Source organism: Lithobates pipiens, unplaced genomic scaffold (assembly GCF_037356315.1).
Source record: "Lithobates pipiens isolate NorthernLeopardFrog02 unplaced genomic scaffold, aLitPip1_a1.2 Scaffold_28, whole genome shotgun sequence".
Lineage (NCBI taxonomy): Eukaryota > Metazoa > Chordata > Amphibia > Anura > Ranidae > Lithobates > Lithobates pipiens.
The window spans coordinates 60,358,570-60,379,289 of NW_027507789.1; the positions used below are offsets into that span (position 1 = coordinate 60,358,570).

The 20,720-nt window shown below is 44.2% G+C and overlaps 1 protein-coding gene across 1 annotated transcript in view; it reads left to right on the plus strand.

The window, feature by feature from the left end:
- The window catches only part of JMJD6 (jumonji domain containing 6, arginine demethylase and lysine hydroxylase), a 41,460-nt gene that overhangs the window by 1,156 nt on the left and 19,584 nt on the right, over nt 1-20,720 (plus strand). Inside the window, exon 2 of the mRNA XM_077459283.1 lies at nt 13,399-13,787. Coding sequence (XP_077315409.1) covers nt 13,399-13,787 — 389 coding nt within the window. The remainder of the gene's footprint in view (nt 1-13,398; nt 13,788-20,720) is intronic.

The window sequence follows — 20,720 nt, forward strand, 5'->3', positions numbered from 1 at the left end:
CACCGGCATTGTCACTCTGGGCAGCCGGCTGTGCCTTCACATGCGCGAGCCACGCTGTGACTGGTCGGGCAATTATCTGAGACATGCGACGTGTCCCAGGCGATTGCCGAGAGGGAGGGGGGAAAGGCTTACTTCTGGCGTTGCGACAGGAGGAAGTGGGAGCTGGAAACCTCTAAAAGTAGGGTTTCCGCCCCCTCCCCCAAAAAATTTTGTGCCAAATGTAGCATGTCAGGGTAACCTTCCCTTAAAGGGAAAGTTAAATTTTTGTGTGGAACTCTGCTTTAAAGTTTTGCATGACTGTGAAATGGTGACACTATGGTACCTAAAATTCTACATAGACACAATTAAAAGCCTTTTACTGGTTATCAGAGCTATATTGCTTTCACTCTGACATTTGTGGCGATACCTCACTTGTGGTTCAATCGCTGTTTACATATGTGTGTCCTACATGCCCATCTGCACAGTAGGACAGAGGAGCTTTCATTTTTTTATTTTTTTTTCCCCAACAATAACCAAGGGTACAAGATAAGCAGATTGACAAAGGACAATAAGTGCTAGCATACAGATCATAATGTAAGGAAAACAAGCATAGGATAAATGATACCCAAGGCGGGATACAACATACATTTTTATCAAGCCTAATAATGGCAGATCAAGAACAGTAGTTTAGCTAGATCCCATTGGCGCAAAGATACACATTCAGATGTCAGGAGGCATTTTCTGAAACCCAAAAGTTACAGGGGAGAAACAAAAAGGAAGGAGTGATATAGGAAATCCACTTATGTCAGATGTTGCCATCCACACCCAGTGTAACAAGGCCGGGGAAAATTTATTTTATTTATATTTTTTGTATTACATTTATTGCTATCACAATGGATTAACAACATAATTGATATCGTTGGCAGTCACAGGTACTTTTTATGGAGAGATCTGGGGTCTATTAGACCCCAAATCTAGACATTTTCAAAAAACATTATAAAAAAAAAAAATGGGGATTTGGTTACACCATATTGCTATATGGTGCTTAAGCCCACTTACTGCGACAAAGTAGCCCATGATTAGTGTGTCCTACACTATCCATAGATTGGGAGATCCTGCTTCTCTGATCCATGGGAGCTATACTCCTCTATATGGTTGAACATGAGGTCTCCACCCATGACACAGGTGGTCACTAATGAGGTACTTACTGAGGGAGTGGGGTGCTCAACCCAACAGGATTTGGACAGGATATTTGGGGGGCACACCCTAAAAAATACATACAGATGGTGCTACCATAAGAACATACAACAGAACAAAAATCTTACAGCACACACATGCAAAACTGACATTTACCTCAAGCAAGGCTTTTTAAAACACCTAGACATTTTCAAAAAACATTATCAGAAAATATGGGGATTTGGTCACACCATATTGCTATATGGTGCTTAAGCCCACTTACTGCGACAAAGTACCCTAAAAAAGATAAAAAGCCTTGCTGGAGGTAGATGGTAGTTTTGCATGTGTGCACTGTAATATTTTTGTTCTGTTGTATGGTCTTATGGCAGAGCCATCTTTATGCTTTTTTTTTTTGGGGTTTGCCTATTGTATGGATTCTGATCAAATCCTTTTGGGTGGAGCACCCCACTCCCTCAGTAAGTACCTCTCATTAGTGTCCACCTGTGTCATGATGGAGACCTCATGTTCTCCTATATAGAGGAGTATAGCTCCCATGGTTCAGAGAAAAGTCCGCTCTTCCTCCCCATGCACGTCACTTGCCTTAGGCGAATGATGTGCCCATTGTTCTGCCCTGGATTTGTATGTCACATATCCCAGGAGGCATAGCCTTTCATTAAAGGAAAGCAGGGGCCTGCCCGCTGATCCCGGAACAGCAGACACTTATTTTTAATGTGTTACATAGCTATACCTGCAAAAGGGTCCAGCCTGAAGTGACCTATAATGACTTCATTTTCCGACTAACGTTCCGCATGAAGCTTTACATTTCTTTTGATTTGAATGGGGATCCTGTTGGCTTTCAACTGCTGTGTGTATTTTGACCCATTGAGGAGATTCCCTCTTTTCTCTTTCTGTCCTATTTGAATCTCAAAAAAGGCAGGAAGTGAATGGAGTTTTTCATGGCAGAGAGCAGGAAAATCCTGACATATCTTTTAAACCAGTGGTCGTCAACTTAATAGATATAGGGGGGCTTCATTTGTGATATCCCTACAGGGGCCGCACATATCGTTCAGTAAAAAACATTTGGAAAACGGGCAGATTTTTAATGCAAGAAAGACAAATGGTAATTCAGAACGGTTCTAATGTCACTTTTCTGGCAGTAGTCCCCTTAAAGTGGTTGTAAAGTCACTACTGAGAAATCCTACAATCCCCTCTCCTACAGGAAAATATAATGTGCAATATCTGTTTTTTTTTTTTTTTTTTTTTCACAAAATACCTTATTTTACAGTGCTGCTGGGCGCTCACATGACCTGCAGGCACTCTCCTTCCCCGATCCGAGCACTACAGAGAGTGGGGCCGAGATTTGTTGATGTTAGCGAAGAGGAGAGCTGCGGGAGGTCACTTGAGCACCCAGTGGCTTTAAAATGGGGTATTTTATGAAAGAAGTTTTAGAAAAAGATACTGCATGTTATATTGTCCTGTAAGAGGGGTTTACAGGATTTCTCTGTAGTAATTTTACAGCTATGGAGTTGGGAGGGGCAGGGAGGAGATGGCTCACACCACACACAGACTACTGAGTTGACAGGGATGACAGAGGCACATGACCTGACTGCAGTAATTGGGGATTAGCAGCCATAATTACTGTGGTCGGCATACTGGGGGACACAGGAACAGGTAGGATTAACCAGGTCTTTTAGAATGTAGAGAGGGACAAATTACACAGCACAAGCACCATTCTGTTTTTAAAGGATCAGGATGTCCTTCCTCTTATTTTTTTTTTTTTAAGCCAGAAGTCATGTGGGGGGCACAGCAAACATGTAGAAGAAGGTGCTTTGGTCAGATGAGACCAAAATTAAACTTTTTGGCCTAAAATCAAAACACTGTGGCGGAAGACTAAGGTAGCACTAACCCCCGAAGGAGCTGCTGAATTTTTCTGGGCTTACCGATTACCTCCTCCAGCTCGCACTCGTTGTCCTTGTCTAGGGGTTCTCAGGGTTGATTACCCAGTAACTGTAGAGACCGACACTTGAATTCCTTGTCAAGATTTTTATTTTGCATAAAACGGTTGAACAAACCCATTCTCTAAGTTGGGAATAGAAGGTATCAGGGTAGAGTTTAGTTCAGGTGCTTGGAACTACTGGCTTCAATAACAGTCTCTCTCTATACACAATCCAGGGAACAGCAGCTCGCAACTGGACCCCCCAACTGTTGGCTAAATCCTTAAGTTTTAGGTTTAGCAGCCAACAGGTAATTCTAGCTTTTCAAAGTCTCTCATGCAGACTTGGTTGGAAATTTAGCTACAACTGGAAGGATAAAAGTGGGAACTTTTTTACTGTACCAGAATCTTTCAGCCGGACCGGCGATACTGTAAGAATTGTGGATTCAATCAATGTCCATGGCAGCTCAGCTTCCAGGCTCTTACCGAGCAGCCAGTCGTGTGTGTGTGTGTGTGTGTGTGTGTGTGTGTGTGTGTGTGTGTGTGTGTGTGTCTCCTACTGAAGAGTTCTCCCCTGGTCGCTTGTAGAGTTGCTGGGCCTCTCTGAAACCCGAGACGGCACCGGAACACCTTAGAACCCTGCTTTTAGTTAATGTCCCTCAAACTAGCCAGTTCTGAGGCTCGTTATATGATGGATCCATACCCCAGGCCACGAGGGCCCCTGGGGGCTGGTCAGGGGGACCAGGACCATGGAATCGGCAACAACTTCTGGACCGGAAACCCCGAACCACAAGATTTTGGCACCTTAAGTACCCCTTCCCGGATTGCGCAGTGAGACAACGCACCCACTGATTGGTTCCGAGATATATTGGAACCCAATGTGTCCAACCAGACTGCGTTCTATAGCCTCCCACAGGTGTACAACCCCACCTATGACCAGGCAGAACTTCTATACAGCCCAGCCAAAGTACAATTTAGCACAATTAGTCCCAAAACTTTACAGTTTTGGGCAAAAACTAAATTTAAACATATAATGCATACTTGTTAGGAGTACCGGTGCTACACTAACACTGCACATCACCCTGAACACACCATCCCCACTGTGAAATATGGTGGTGACAGCATCATGTTTGGGGATGCTTTTCTTCAGCACGGACAGGGAAGTTGGTCATGAAAATGGATGTAGCCAAATATAGGGCAATCTTAGAAGAAAACCTGTTAGTCTGCATAAGACTTGAGACTGGGGTGGAGGCTCACCTTCCAGCAGGACAACGACCCTAAACATACAGCCAGAGCTACCGTTTACATCACCAGGTGACCCCACACTCAGCTATATATTACAGCTGTCACCAAGATGAAGTGTGGGGGGGGGGTCAGGGATCTGGGGGTCCCGTTGTTAAAGGGGGCTTCCAGATTCAGATAAGCAGGTTGGGCACCAGGGCTTTAAACCTCCTACAAACTACTAGCAATGTCAATTTTTTTGCTACCTGTGTCCCTTTTTAGGGCAAAATTCCCTCAGTTCCTGTTCTGTTGGATGCCTCAAAAGTGGTGGGGAGAAACCTCTCAGGTACACAGACAACAATACTTGGCAGAGGTTCTAACCTTTTCCCACCGCATCCAAAAAAACAGAAAATGCTAATGTTTTAGCTGGCTTTAAATAAGTTAGGCCTTGTACACACGATCGGATTTTCGGATGAATGTTCTTCTGTTTTTTGTTGCATGCTAGTTTCATGTCAAAAGTGAAGAGGTTACTCGCCATACAAAAATTTTCGGGCGACAGAGTACAACGTCAGAAGTGACATAATGTGTTGAATAGTTTTGTATGTGTTCATTCGTTTCTGAGCATGCGTAGTCTTGCTCTTAGGATTTTTTTCGGACAAAAAAACTTACTAATGAAACGAAAATCGGACCTTGTGTTCATGTATGATCAAAATCGTAGATCAAAAGTACCATACGAACTATCCGAAAATCGGCAGATCGTTCCTCAAAGTAAATTTTACTTCTGATTTTTGAATTGTGTGTACAGGCCTTTTAATAATCATCACTGTTATTAGAAGATGCTCAGTACATTTCTTTTCATCAGGGAATTATTTGTTTAATCTGCTGATTATGAGTATAACTGACCCCTCAGGCAACTCAACTTTTGAGCCCGATTATCAGCTTTCCAAGTTTAATTACAGCTTTGGTGCATGGATGATGCATACTAATAATGTAAAAAAAATGGGGATGAAAATGGTTGTATGACTTTCCTGTGATCTCTAGGTAAGTATTCAACACTGTGAGAGAGTTCTCATGGCCAGACTCTTTCCAGCTCAGGATCACTAAGAAGCTGCGTTTTTGTTCCTTTTAAATCTACGCATTCTGTGTAGCTGAGGCAGCAATAATTTTCATTCATTGCTAGTGATCGAGGCTCCGCAGTGTTTGGGCCAGCTTTAGGGCTCATTTACACTTGCTTCAACTTCAACAAAATTCAGTGGTGCCTCAATGATGCTTTGGTGGTGCTTATGTATTTATTTTTGCTTTAATGAAGCTTGGCAGATGCACTGTGTGTGCTGATATCGCATACCTGCAAATCAAAGCTGGATTAAAGCTTAGCTTAAAACCTGTGTAGGTGCTTCAAGGGAGCTTTGTCATAGTATTCTATGGAGGTTTTGAAGCACCACTAATGTGACATGGGATATACTTTTTTTTTTTTTTTCTTTTCAAATAACAGTTTATTTTTCGTGGTCGTGTAACATAAGTAATAGTACAGGCATACAGCAATAGCAGTATGGCTCCCAAAATACAAGGGGCCCACTGTAGATAGACAGTGCAGAAAATCACAGTATTGGGAGGTGCAGTGAGATCAGGCAATCCGACCAAGGGTGCACAGCGGGACAAAGGACACCAAAAGTCAGTTGTCCGTGCTGGGAACCAAGGGGCCACCCCGGGTCTGCTGCCTAGCTTGTATGCCAGATTTAAAACAGAACAAGGACCATCAGCAGTATTAACAAAAAGAGTGGAAGAGAGAGAAGCAAAGGAAAAGAAAGAGAAAAAGAAAAGGAAATAGAGCGCCAGCGGTCTACATCGCCATATCCATACCGGTTCGCCATCAATCCTCCAGCAGCCGCCATCTCCCCCAGACCAGGTCATGCTCCTCAAGCCTATCCCTCACCCTGGCAGTCATTTTCTCCATGAGCTCAACATGGGGTATACTTTTTGAAGCAAACGCAAGGTGTAAACATGATTGTAAGCTAACAATTTTATTTAGTGACAGGGGCTTTGACTGGTGTTCAGAGAGCTTTAAAAAAGCACGTCCGAAGCCATATTTTGAAGCAAGTGTCAACGAGCCCTTAGGGCTCATGAATACTGGTGGCAGCTCTTTTCCCATCATAAAAGCATTTGGTGGTGGATCACTTTTTAGAGCTGGTTTTATAGGCAGCTGGGAGGCAACGTGTCATCTCCTCACGGTTTTACCCTTGAAAAGCCCTCACAGGACAGTTGAAACACAGCCCTTGCAACAACATATTCGGCGACCCAAAGCAGTTTGCTACGGAAGTGACGTTCTGTCTCCGCCATCTTGCTACACCCCATACTCGTCCACAGTAAGGATACACTAAGAAGGGGGGAAAGCGGACATGTTACACCTATCGAAGATTTGCATTTTACACATATTTATAACAGTAAAGTCAGTTTATATAGTGAAATACAGGACTTACAACTCCGTCTGACTACTTAGATCTTGAATTTTAAAAGCAGCGGCAACCCTGCTCATCTCACAGGTTTGCTAATCTGACAGAAGTTCGCTGTTTTTAAAATTCAACATCTAAGCCATCGGATGGCGTTCCAAGTCCTGTATTTCACTATAGAAACTCACTTTACTGTTATAAACATGTCTGCTTTCCCCCTTCTTAGTGTATTCTTGCTGTGGACGAGTGTGGGGTGTAGCAAGATGGTGGCGACAGAACGTCACTTCTGTAGCAAACTGCGATGGGTTGCCGAATATGTCGTTACACCCGGTTTATTTAAATGGGTTGCATTTAGTGTAGGTACTGCCAACCAGACATGACAGCGGGTGTTATTTTTGCCACAGCCATGAAGTTCTGCAGCCATGTGTGCACCCCCCTCCAATCACTGTTAGGGAGAGGTCGGTGAATAGTAAACCGACCTATTTTTAAATCTGTGATATTATATAATAGGTCAGTGTAATTGCTACATGCTTTACATAGCATGTTTCAACAGTTACATTGTGCCTTTTGGTCTTTTCAGTTAATCAGATTTTGCTGGGGATTTCCTGGTGGGAAAGCAATTACACTTACAAGGGGTAATAATGGCTAGCAGCTAGCCAGCAATCATTCTTTGCTTTGACAGCTCCAAACTGATAAACTGTGAAATTGGATTGCAATGTCTTTATTGTACAATATTTTTTAAAGAAGTCCACATCACTGTTGTGTAGAAAAAATGTCAATTCAGCCATGCATCCCAGGAAGTACCCCCATCTCCTTATTTTTGTTACCGTCACCCTTTATGGCATTCAAATCACCCTGGATTTAAAATAGGACCCTGAGCAAAACATATTTTTTTTTCATTGGATAGAGCAAGGGAGGGTTATAACCCCAGATATATATATTTTTTTTTCGCCATCTGTGTTCCATTGCAGATATTTCCCTTCACGTCCTGTCGCATAGCCAAACAGGAAGTGAGAAAATTCCTGCAAAGGGAATTCCTTGGGAACCCCAGGTCACCAGGACTATGTCCCCATTGGAAGATTTTCCCTCTCTTACTTTTTTAGGGACAACCCACTATTTGGGGATTTTCTTTTACTTTCAATGATAATGGTAAACGGGACAAATAGAGGGGGTGACTCTTCCTTACCAAATCCCAAAACGTAAAAGTTTTACCCTTAGGCAGGCCATACATGGGTCGAATTTCGAAAATTTTCTTTTGAAAATCTTATAGAAGAATTTTCGTCTGTGTTTCGCACCTTTTTAGAGAGCTGCAGCAACAGCCAATTTTCGCGCGCCAATCGAATTTGAGTAATTGGGCATTTTGGAAATTTTTTTAAAAAAAGAAACTATTTTCTAAACAATGATGGGAGAATCGTGCAAGAAATGTAATCGAAAAAGAAATGTGCAAGAAAAGAAAATTCCCGGAAGACGAAAATTATTTTCTGTAGCAACATGAGGTGAAATTGAAGGCCTGGTTGGCCGACTTTCGAAAAATCAATGGTGGCGCCATCGGATCACAAAACGCATACATTTTCTGATTTTCAAAAGAAAATTCTTTCTGAAATTTGACCATGTATGGCAAGTCTAAGCATGTTTATACTTTAATTCTCAGTGTCTGTCCTCATTTTGGAATGCATGGACACCACACAGTAGCATTTTTCTCTTGTTATGGATTCTGGATTCAACCACCCTCCACTCCCCCAACTTCCCCGGTTTGTTGTTGCTGCTCTACAACCGTGAGTAGAACGATTGGCTTGTGGCATGTTCCATTAAAGATTTCCATTTGGCAAAAAATACATTTCACAGGGTGGTAGGCTCAGCCCCCCCTCTGAAAGGTACAGATCGCTTTTCTGGAACAGGCTAAATTCACACTTGGTTTATTTGTTCTTATGCTGTATGTATGGATTCTCCACTGTAACATTTTGCTTGTCCTGTGTGCCATTCTCTGTATGTTCTTATTCTGGATGTATGTACATTGCACAATAGCACTTTGCTTGTTCTGTATGCTGGGATGGAGTCCTCAGTATCTGTTCTTATTCTGGATGCATGGATACAGCTTAGTGCCAGTTCTCCTGTTCTGTATGCCGGGTGTAGTCCTCCAGTATCTGTTCATATTACATGTGTGGATGCTGCTCTGTTACTATGCTTTTTAGTCTGTATGCTGGGTGTAATCCTTACATAGTTAGTCAGGTTGAAAAAAGACACAAGTCCATCCAGTTCAACCTTAAAAACAAATAAATAAACTAAACAATAATCGTACAATCCAAATACCCAATTTTATGCCCACAATTGATCCAGAGGAAGGCAAAAAAAAAACCCAGCAGAGCATGCTCCAATTTGCTACAGCAGGGGAAAAAAATTCCTTCCTGATCCCCCCCCCCAAGAGGCGATCAGATTTTCCCTGGATCAACTTTACCTATGTTAGTACCTAGTTATATTATGTACCATCAGGAAAGTATCCAGGCCTTTTTTAAAGCAATCTACTGAGCTGGCCAGAACCACCTCTGGTGAGAGTCTATTCCACATTTTGAAGAAACCTTTCCGTACTTGAAGATGAAATCTCTTTTCCTCTAGACGTAAAGAGTGCCCCCGTGTCCTCTGGGTTGACCGTACAGAGAACAACTCAACACCAAGTTCACTATATGGACCCCTAATATATTTGAAAATGTTGATCATATCCCCCCTTATTCTCCTCTTCTCAAGAGTGAATAAATTTAGTTCCTCTAATCTTTCCTCATAGCTGAGTTCCTTCATGCCTCTTATCAGTTTGGTTGCCCTTCTCTGCACTTTCTCCAGTTCCCCGATATCCTTTTTGAGAACTGGTGCCCAAAACTGAACGGCATATTCCAGGTGAGGTCTTACTAATGATTTGAACAGGGGCAAAATTATATCTCTCTCTCTGGAGTCCACACCTCTCTTAATACAAGAAAGGACTTTGCTCGCTTTGGAAACAGCAGCTTGGCCTTGCATGTTGTTATTGAGCTTATGTTCTACCAAAACCCCCCAGATCCTTCTCCGCTATGGGTTCCCCCAGTTGTACTCCCCCCCCCTAGCATGCATAACTTTACATTTATCAACAATTAACCTCATCTGCCACATAGTCGCCCAATTAGACAGTGCATTGAGGTCGGCTTGTAAATTGGAGACATCCTGTAAGGACGTTATTCCACTGCATAGCTTGGTGTCATCTGCAAACGCGGAAATGTTACTTTTGATCCCAGACCCAATATCATTTATAAAGATGTTAAAAAGTAGGTGTCCCAGCACTGAACCTTGGGGTACACCACTGATAACCTCAGACCATTCAGAGTAAGAGTCATTAACCACTTCTCTCTGAATTCTGTCTTTTAGCCAATTTTCTATCCATTTACAAACTGATATTTCCAAACCTGTAGACTTTACCTTACACATGAGCAGTGTGTGGGGAACTGTATCGAACGCTTTTGCAAAATCCAAGTATACCACGTCCACCGCCACCCCTCTGTCCAAGGTTTTACTTACCTCCTCATAAAAAGAAATCAGGTTTGTCTGACAACTTCTGTCTTTCATGAATCCATGTTGTCTGTTGCTTAAAGTGTTTTTGTTCAGCAAGAACTCGTCGATGTGGTCTTTTATTAAACGCTCCAGTATCTTCCCAGCTATAGAAGTTAATCTAACCAGTCTATAGTTACTTGGTAAAGACTTTGATCCCTTTTTAAATATAGGCACCACGTTCGCCCTGCGCCAATCCAGTGGGACTATTCCCGTCATTAATGAGTCCCTAAAAATTAGATCCAATGGCTCTGAAATTACAGAGCTCAATTCTTTTAGGATCTGTGGGTGGATGCCATCAGGGCCAGGTGCTTTATCCACCTTTATTCTGTCCAAATATTTCTGGACCATATCACCTTTGAGCCATTGTGGATCATTTGGGGCTGTGTCACTATCACCCCCATTATGGACATGAGCTCCCCCATGCTCCTTTGTATACACAGAGCTGAAGAAAGGGTTTAATAAATTAGCCTTCTCTTTGTCCCCAGTCACCAACTCTAGATTATTTTGTAAAGGGCCTACATGCTCAGACTTGACCTTTTTACTATTAATCTATTTGAAGACTTTTTTGGGGTTTGTCCTACTGTCTTTTGCAATCTGTCATTCGTTTTGCATTTTTGCATCCTTGATTTCCTTTTTACATAATCTGTTAAATTCTTTGTAACAATATTTTTTAAAAGCTCTTCTCTTATAGTTTATAGCTTTTTTTTAACTTTGGCCGTGAGCCACATAGGTTTTGTTTTTAGCATTTTAAACTTATTGCCCATGGGAATATGTTAGTATATGTTAAGTTTCTTTGACCAATAACTGGAAAAAAAATGTGTGGGACAGCTCTAGATTGAAAGTGAGTATTGTAGCAAAAGCTGCTAAATTTTAATTATATATTTTTTTACCATTACGGGGCTGTTCATTTTATTTAACCAGTTCCCGCCCGGCCTATAATAGGATGCCGCTGACAATGGCCTCTAGTTGATCTGGGTCACATGACGTTCTCCGTGTTCACAGCGTTGCAATCTGTCACTGCCTCTATCCACTGGACACGGCCGATGACTGATCAGTGTACCGACTCGTTGCTGGTACCATGTTTACATGACAGTTGTACACAATGGATGGCTTTCTTTCATGCCATCCAGTGTGTACAACTATGTGGCAAAATGTGATTGGTCAATTTGATAACATGGTACAGACGGGGCCAATCACAGTCCATCTGTGCCATGTGATTAGCTCTGACCAGTATTTCTACTGTCCTGACGTTTTAGAGCCTCAATAAATGAAATGGGCCGCCAGTACATCAGGACTGATCAATTTTCAGATATACAACATAAGGGTTGCACCGTTAACAAGCATTTGCACAGGTATCGGTACTCGTGCAAATGCTCTGATGCTTAATCCGATACCTGTTGTATCGGGCCAGGCATCCTCAGTGTAGCAGGGGGGCCATACAGCATCACAGGTGATCGTGCAGGGGCAGTTACAAGCACCGATTCCCCCTGTATAGCCTTTCAATAAAGCAACTGGCAGCCGCTTCTCCCCCTCCTGTGGCTGTCAGCTGCTTTATTGAAAGGCTGTACAGGGGGATCTGTGCTTGTAACTGCCCCTCGCTGTCCCCAGGCCTTCCTCTCTCCATCTCCCCGTCATGGAGAGCAGAGGAAAGAGCCGGTCAATCATCTACCGACTCCTTTTCTGAATGCACAGTTGGTGATCACCGAGCATTGTAAACTGTACGATGCTTCAGTTTATGAATGAACAGGAGCCTCTGTCTCCTGTCCATTCATCTCCGCTGAGACTGCAGAGAAAGGAACTGGGGAATCTGTGTCCTCAGTCCCTTGTCTCAAATGGCAGATATCAGGAATTTTGTTTAGACCCCTGATCTCTCACCAAATACCCCCAACAGTAGCTGATAAAAATAAATAAATCTAAAAAAAAGAATAATTTAAAGGTTAATTTGTAAAAATAACCTACTGACACCCTCCACTAGGGGCAATAGATCAAAAAACTCACGGATCGGATCGTTCCTTGGATCGGAGTCTCGGATCATTTTTCAGATCAGCAAATAATTGAATTTGCAAAAACCTGTGAAAATTCCACCACCATATAGTCCTTACTGTAATATCCTCGTCATTTCCCCCACTGTAATATTCACAATCTCCACCACTGTATTATTGGCTGAGTATCGCAGTGTATGGAGGGATGGCTGTCACAGAGCAGCGCTGTGGGCTCTACAGATGCAGCCCACAGCGCTGCTGACACAGATTTCTCCCCTCCACTGTACAGATCAGTAGAGAGAGGAGTTTGTTTACAAGTGATCGCTCCGTCATTTGACGGAACGATCACAATGTAAACGGACTGGGTGTAGAAAGATGGCTGCCGCTTTGGAGCTAGGCCGAAGCCGTGGCCTTTCCTAAGGCCGAGACCTGTTCGGATCACGGATCGGTGACGATCTGTTGCACCCCTGCCCTCCACTCTATATAAATATATAGAATAAAAAAAAAAATTTGTGAAAAAAAAAAGACCCCGTCTACGCTTCGTATTAGTGCCACTGTCGCATGACATTACAAAAAAGTATCAGTACCTGGTTTCGGCGTGCACTTAAAAAAAGTGGTATTGGTGCAACCCCATATACTATAGTTTTGTGGACTCTCTAAGTTTCACACAGACTAATATACACTGAGTTATTTTCATCAAAGAAATGTAGCAGAATAAATTTTGGACTACATTTTATGAACAATTTCTTTTTTTTTTTTTATTAACCTGTTCTTGCCTGCACTGTGTAATGGTTTTGTACATAGAAAACCCAATCCTCCTTCTTGTTACATAGTAGGTGAGGTTGAAAAAAGACACAAGTCCAACCTATGTGTGTGATTTTATGTCAGTATTACATTGTATATCCCTGTATGATGCGGTCGTTCAAGTGCTTATCTAATACATTCAAGGGTGAAACATGTTCCCAAAGGTTAACTTTATCCTTTAATGCATTAGGGTAAAAAAAAAAACTTGAGCCTTTTAGAACCGCTTAAACTTCAGTTCAGTTTTAAGACTGTTTTTTTTTTTTTTTTTTTTTTCCCACAACAGGATAATGTAGAGCGGGCTGATGCTCTCCAGCTCAGCCTTGAAGAATTTATTGAGCGCTTTGAGAAGCCTTATAAGCCAGTAGTCCTCATCAATGCTCAGTTTGGTTGGCCAGCTCAAGAGAAATGGACGTTAGAAAGGCTGAAGCGAAAGTATCGCAATCAGAAGTTCAAATGTGGAGAGGATAACGATGGATATTCGGTGAAGATGAAAATGAAATATTACATTGAGTACATGGAGGGGACCCGGGATGACAGTCCACTCTACATCTTTGACAGCAGTTATGGGGAACATCCCAAGAGGCAGAAAATACTGGATGACTATGAAGTGCCAAAATATTTTACGGATGACCTCTTCCAGTACGCGGGCGAGAAGCGCAGACCACCATACAGGTACAGTGAGATTAGGTCTTTAACTTCTGTCGTAAATGGTACGAGGAGTCGTGCAGTACTAAACCCACTGATACTGCTGCAAACTTCTAGCGAAAGTAAACCTATTGATTTAACTTTACTTTCCCGTCACATGCTGGGAATATAACGGTCACATTGGTTGTGCTCTAAACCAGGGGTTGACAAATTTGCTTGGAATCTAGGAGCCAGCTAAAAAAGTTAGGAGCCAAGTCCGTGACGGCGATCTGGACCTGTCCCTGGCCTGACATGGAGACGAGTGAGGGGAAGATAGCCCCCAGCCCCCCACCTGTCTCCAAGTCATTGCCCATAGCTATTAGAGGGACATTTTTAAATTGCATTTTAGTGTAAATATGAGATGTGAGGTCTCTCTGACCCCAGATCTCATATATAAAAGAGGACCTGTCATGCTTTTTTCTATTACAAGGGATTTTTACATTCCTTGTAATAGGAAAAAAAGTGACACACTTTTTTTTTTTTTTTAAAGAACAGTGAAAAAAATAAAAAAAGTTAAAATAAGAAAAAAAAATTGTTTTAAATGCGCCCTGTCTTGCCAAGCTCGCGTGCAGAAGCGAACGCATATATGAAAGCGGTTCCACGGAGACGGGATACCCCCAGCTATGCTGCCCCAGGCGCAAGGTCGCTGATTCTAGTCGCCAATGCGACCGGGTTTTGTCGAGCACTGCTCTAAACCAAACAGTTTAACCTTCCCCCATGGCTTTTGTCATAACTAATCACATGTGCAGCAGCATGGCAATTGAAGATTAAACAGAGGCCAAGATGGCAGCTTCATTGGCTGAAAACAATAAGGTTTAGTTCCACTTTAAAAACAAAATCCACCAGAAAAGTAGAGCTGCACGATTCTGGCCAAAATGAGAATCACAATTTTTTTTTTTTTTTTTTTTGCTTGGAATAAAATGATCATGATTCGCTCCTGATCCTAGCAACGTAAAATCTTTCACATTATATAAGAAAAGGGTTAACTTTACTGTGTGTTTTTTTTTTTGGGCACTTAAACACCCTTAATAACCAGAGCAATTTTCAGCTTTCGGTGCTCTCACATTTTGAATGACAATTAGTCATGCAACACTACCCATATGAATTTTTTGTCTTTTTTTTTTTTCACACAAATCTTTCTTTTGGTGGTATTTAATCACAGCTAGGTTTTTTACTTTTTGTGCTATAAAAGAAAAAAGACCGAAAATTCTGTTAAAAAAAAAAAAAAAAATTCTAACATTTTGCGATTTAGTAATTTTTCTTCATAAATTTTGGCCAAAATTTATACTACTACATATCTCTGGTAAAAATAAGTACAAATTGGTGGATATTATTTGGTTTTTGTGAAAGTTAGAGTCCACAAGCTATGGTGCCAATATCTGAAAATTGATCACACCTGAAGTACTGATGGCCTATCTCATTTCTTGACACCTTAACATGCCAGAAAAGTACAAATACCCTCCAAATGACCCCTTTTTGGAAAGAAGACATTCCAATGTATTTAGTAAGAGGCATGGTGAGCTTTTTGAGGTTGTCATTTTTTCCTACAATTTTTTGCAAAATCAAGATTTGATTTATTTTTTCACAAAATTGTCCTTTTATCAGGTTATTTCTCACACAGCATATGCATACCACAAATTACACCCAAAACACATTTTGCTATTACTCTCGAGTATGGCGATACCACATGTGTGAGACTTTTACACAGCGTGGTCACATACAGAGGCCCAACATGCATGGAGCGCCATCAGGCGTTCTGGAGCACCCAGGACAATTCTGACGTTTCTCTCCTACATGTAAAAATCATCATTTATTTGCTAGAAAATTGCATAGAACCCCAAAACATTATATATGTTTTTTAACAAAGACCCTAGAGAATACAATGGTGATCGTTGCAACTTTTTATCACACACGGTATTTGCGCAGCAATTTTTCTCATATCGTCTTCCAGGACAGCCTTTGAGATATAGGGCTCCTCCCTCTGGGACAGGAAACACGTCAAGCCAATTAAATAAAAGGTGTGGTCCTCCAGGCCCTCCTCAGTTTTTGTGTTTCCTGCCGGACGGGAAGGAGCACGTCTTGGAACTGGTAAGGGGAGCTCCTTCTCAGGGGTTTTACCTGGGGAGAGCGCCTGATGGACCTGGCCCTTAGCACCCCTCGGTCCAAACGAAGGGAGGAGAGGGTAGCTTTCAGTCCCCGCTGCCATTTAAACGTTCGGAGAGAACGGGACCCCGATACGCGGCAATCTCCCCCTCGGAGCGCTAACCGCTCGTACCTGTCGGTCGGAGGCGGCGGGAGACGTTCGCTCTACCGACCGGCGTTCGGGTACTGTGAGCGGTACGTTCGTAAGAACGCACGGCGTCGGGGCGGAGTTTTTGCGCTCTGGCGTACGGAAGTGCGAGAGACGCACTTCCGCCGGATTCGCGTCATCAGGGGGCGCCGCAGGACCCGTTCCAGTCCTTTGGGCGCGGCGGTGTGACTACAGGGTTGCCTGGAGCAGTGTGAAGGCTCAGAGAGACTGAGTGATACACAGGAACCATGGAGAGTGCGGTTGTGCAGGTGGACTCCGGTTCAACAGGCTCCAGTACCTCTCAGGTAAGCTTGGTGAGGGCAGACCAGGACTTACACTGGGGGGTGGGGGGTCACTCTGACCCGTAGCACCTTCCCGGGGTGGAGAACCTGCTGGTGAAGGGGGGCACTTCCTAAACAGACCCTAGAAGCACAGTGGTGTGGTCAGGGGTGGTATTTTAATGGGACCCTGTTTTTCTTTGTTTTTAGGTTAAACAGGACAGAGCCCAGATACCTTTACCCAGAAGGAAATGTGCCGTGTGTGGGGCTAAGTTAGGCACCGGTTGGGAGAAGCCGCTTTGCCCAGATTGTGTCAGTAGCCTGGTAAAAGAGGACTCGGTGACAGCTTGTCACAATGTTTTAACATCCGTAAAGGATGAGATTGCATCCACCTTCCAATCTTTTAAAAACATGATGGATAGGATGCAGGGTCCTTCTGTCTCTTTACCCAGAGCCGTGAGTATGCCTTCCTTATCCGAACCAAGTCAGGAGGAGGAGGTGGATAGGGAGAGGTTATCCAGGTCATTAGCCTCCTCTAGGACAGAGTCTACTTCAGAATCTGAGGGGGAGGAAGAGGCCATTAGATCAGCCAGATACAAGCTGTCTTTGGATGATGTGGGTGACCTCCTCAAGGCTATATATGACACCTTAGAGATCAGAGAAGAACAGGTCCAGCTTTCAAAACACGACATGATGTATCAAGGGTCGAGTGTAATGAAAGACAGGGTATTCCCCGTCCATAAGTCGCTAGTGGAGGCGATTCTGCTGGAGTGGGAACAACCGGAAAAAAGGCCATTTTTTTCAGGTAGCCTTAGAAGGAGGTTCCCTTTTGAATCGGATGCGGTGCATCCCTGGAACAAGGTTCCCAAATTAGACGCTCCCTTGGCTAAGGTCTCTAAGAAGACAGATTTGGCCTTTGATGATATGGGTTCACTCAGGGACCCTATGGATAAGAGGGGAGATCTGCTGCTCAAGAGAGCCTGGGATGCCTCTTCCATTGGGCTTAAACCGGCCCTAGCAGCTACCTGTGTGGCCAGAAACTTGGAGTGTTGGCTTACACAGTTACAATCACATATTTCTGCAGGTACTTCTAGGCAACAGCTGTTGAAGTCCTTTCCGCTACTGTTTAAAGCGGTGGGCTTTTTAGCGGATGCCTCTGCAGAATCAGTCAAACTGGCTGCTAGATCAGCAGCACTAGTGAACGCTGCCAGAAGGGCCGTTTGGCTTAAAACCTGGTCAGGAGACACAGCTTCAAAACTAAAGTTGTGTGGATTACCCTTTTCAGGGGACCATTTGTTTGGGCCCGGCCTACAAGAGGCGTTAGAGCGCACGCAGGATAAGAAGAAAGCTTTCCCAGAAAGGAAAAAGAGACCTGAAGGGAAACGCCTTTTTCGAAGCCCCAGGCAGCAAAACCTGCAGGAAAGGGAGGTTCGCCCCAAAAAGCATTGGACGGGTCACAAGGGAAGAGGCAGAGGAGGTATCTTATTCAATCCTCCTCAACCCTCCCCTAAAACCCAGTGACTCCTGCGTCCCGGTGGGAGGAAGACTGGGGAAGTTCCTCCCACAGTGGGAAGCTTCAACCGAAAGTCCGTTCATTCGAGATCTTGTAAGGAACGGCTACAGGTTGGAGTTTGGTTCAGTTCCCCTCCCGAACTTTCAAGTAACAAGGTTACCAAGGGACCAAGAGAAAGCAGAGGCTTTGGCTCTTCTTCTGGGGGATCTGGTGGACCAAGAAGTAATGGTGCAGGTACCTCAGGAGGAGCGAGGCTTGGGGGTTTACTCCCACGTATTTGTGGTAAAGAAACCTTCGGGGAAGTTCAGGTTAATACTGAATCTCCGTCCCCTGAACAGATTTATAAAATACAAGCGGTTCCGGATGGAGTCAATCTTCTCGGTAACCAAATTCCTGTTTCAGGGCTGCCACATGGCCACAGTGGATCTCAGGGATGCATATTTACATATCCCGATTCATCCGGAATCTCAGAGATTTCTCAGGTTGGCGGTGAGGTTGAACACGGGGGTGTTACACCTCCAGTTTCGAGCTCTCCCCTTCGGGCTTTCAGCCTCACCAAGAGTCTTTACAAAAGTTCTGGCAGAGGCACTGGCCCCATTAAGGCTCAAGGCTATAACAGTGATCCCATATCTGGACGATCTACTGTTCATAGCCCAGTCGGCCCAACAGCTGCAGAGGGACATACAGGAGGCCTTGGTTTTCCTGCGCTCACTGGGGTGGCTGATAAACCAGGAAAAATCCCAGCTGACCCCCTCACAGGAGGTCCTGTATCTAGGATACAGGATTTCTTCAGTGGAAATGAGAGTATTTCTTCCGGAGGAGAAGATCGGCAAGCTAGAGCAGGCGGTAGCCCAGCTTCAATCTGGTCGGGAAGCCCAGATCAGGGAGGTGATGAGAGTCCTAGGGTTGATGACATCATGCTTTCCAGCGGTGGCCTGGGCAAGACATCATCAGCGTCCTTTACAAAGACTCATGCTCTGTTATTGGGATGGCAGGCAGGAGAGCCTGGATCAGGTTATGCCCCTATCCTCGGCAGTCAGGAGGTCTCTTTGGTGGTGGCGGGCCAAGGTCAACCTAGACAGGGGTCTTCCCTGGTCCCCACAAGCTACGGTGGTGGTCACGACCGATGCCAGTGCGCTGGGTTGGGGTGCCCACCTAGAGGGAACCTTAGCCCAGGGTTCCTGGTCGAACCTAGAGACAGGTCGTTCCTCAAACCAGAAGGAACTTCTGGCAGTCTGGAAAGCTATAGAAACATTCCAGTCCCGGTTACATGGCAGGGATCTACAAGTTCGCTCAGACAATGTGACAGCAGTAGCCTACCTGAACAAGCAAGGGGGAACCAGAAGCCCTGCACTGCAGGTAATTGCGGACAAAATCTTCTGCTGGGCAGAGAAGAATTTGTCCTCAATATCAGCCATTCACCTAAAGGGAACCCAGAATTTCCTGGCCGACTTTCTCAGTCGCCAGAAAATAGGTCAGGACGAGTGGGCCCTCAACAAGGAAGTGTTCGAGGAGATAGTGTCATGCTGGGGAAGGCCAGAAATAGACCTATTTGCAACAGAAGGCAACAGGAAGGTGACACAATTTTTTTCGGTTCACCCACAGGATCGGGCCAGGGGGATAGACGCCCTTGCCAATCCATGGATGTTTGGCCTGTGTTACGCCTTTCCTCCCGTAAGGATGGTGGCGGAGGTTCTGCAGAAGTTCCGTTCGGAAACTACGGACCTCATTTTAGTAGCTCCTTTTTGGCCAAGGAGACCCTGGTTTGCCAGCATAAAGAGATTGGCCGTACATCCTCCGCTGTTTCTACCAGTCAGGGAGGACTTACTTTCCCAGGGGCCGATCCTGTGCCCTCAGATAGAGAGGCTCAAGCTTGCGGCCTGGTATCTGAGGAACAAATCTTAAGGTCACAGGGTTTCTCAGAGAGAGTGATTAAGACCTTGTTAGAATGCCGTAAACCTGTTACTAGGGCAATTTACGCCAAGGTAGGAAAGAGGTTTAATTCCTGGTTGCGAGAACAGGGGATTGCAAGTCCCGGGGTCCCGGCAGTCCTAGATTTTCTACAAGCAGGGGTAGAACTGGGCCTATCTATCAGCACTCTAAAGGTACAGGTGGCGGCCTTAAGTGTTTTCCTTCAGTCCTCCCTTCAGCAGAATCCATTTGTCAGGAACTTCTTCAAGGCTCTATCTAGATCCAGGCCTGTGAGAATGAAGTCCTGTCCTACTTGGGATTTGGCCTTGGTTCTTAGAGCTCTGACCCAAGATCCATTTGAACCATTAGAGGGAGCTTCACTTAAGTGGGTTGTACTAAAGACTGTATTTTTGATAGCGATCACGTCAGCTAGAAGGGTCAGTGATCTACAAGCGCTCTCGGTCAGAGAGCCATTTCTGTTAATCTTAGAGGACAGGGTAGTACTTAAGACTGATCCTAGTTTTCTTCCTAAAGTCGTGTCCACTTTTCATAGGACACAGGATATTATTTTGCCAACTTTTTTCTCAACCTCAGACAAGGATGAGGCGAGATCTTTAAGTTTGTTAGACGTCAGGAGAAGTCTATTGATTTTTTTAGAAGCCACTAAGGTCTTCAGGAAGTCAGACTCACTTTTTGTTAATTTTTCGGGCGCCCGCAAGGGCTGCAAGGCGTCCAAAGCGTCTATCGCCAGGTGGATACGAATGGCGATAGTTAAAGCCTACGAGTTAGAGGGGAAGCAGGCACCCTTAGTTAAGGCACACTCTACAAGGGCGGTTTCCGCATCATGGGCAGAGAGGGCTGGAGCCTCTCCGGAGGAGATCTGCAAAGCAGCAACATGGTCCAGCTACTCAACGTTCGCAAGACATTAC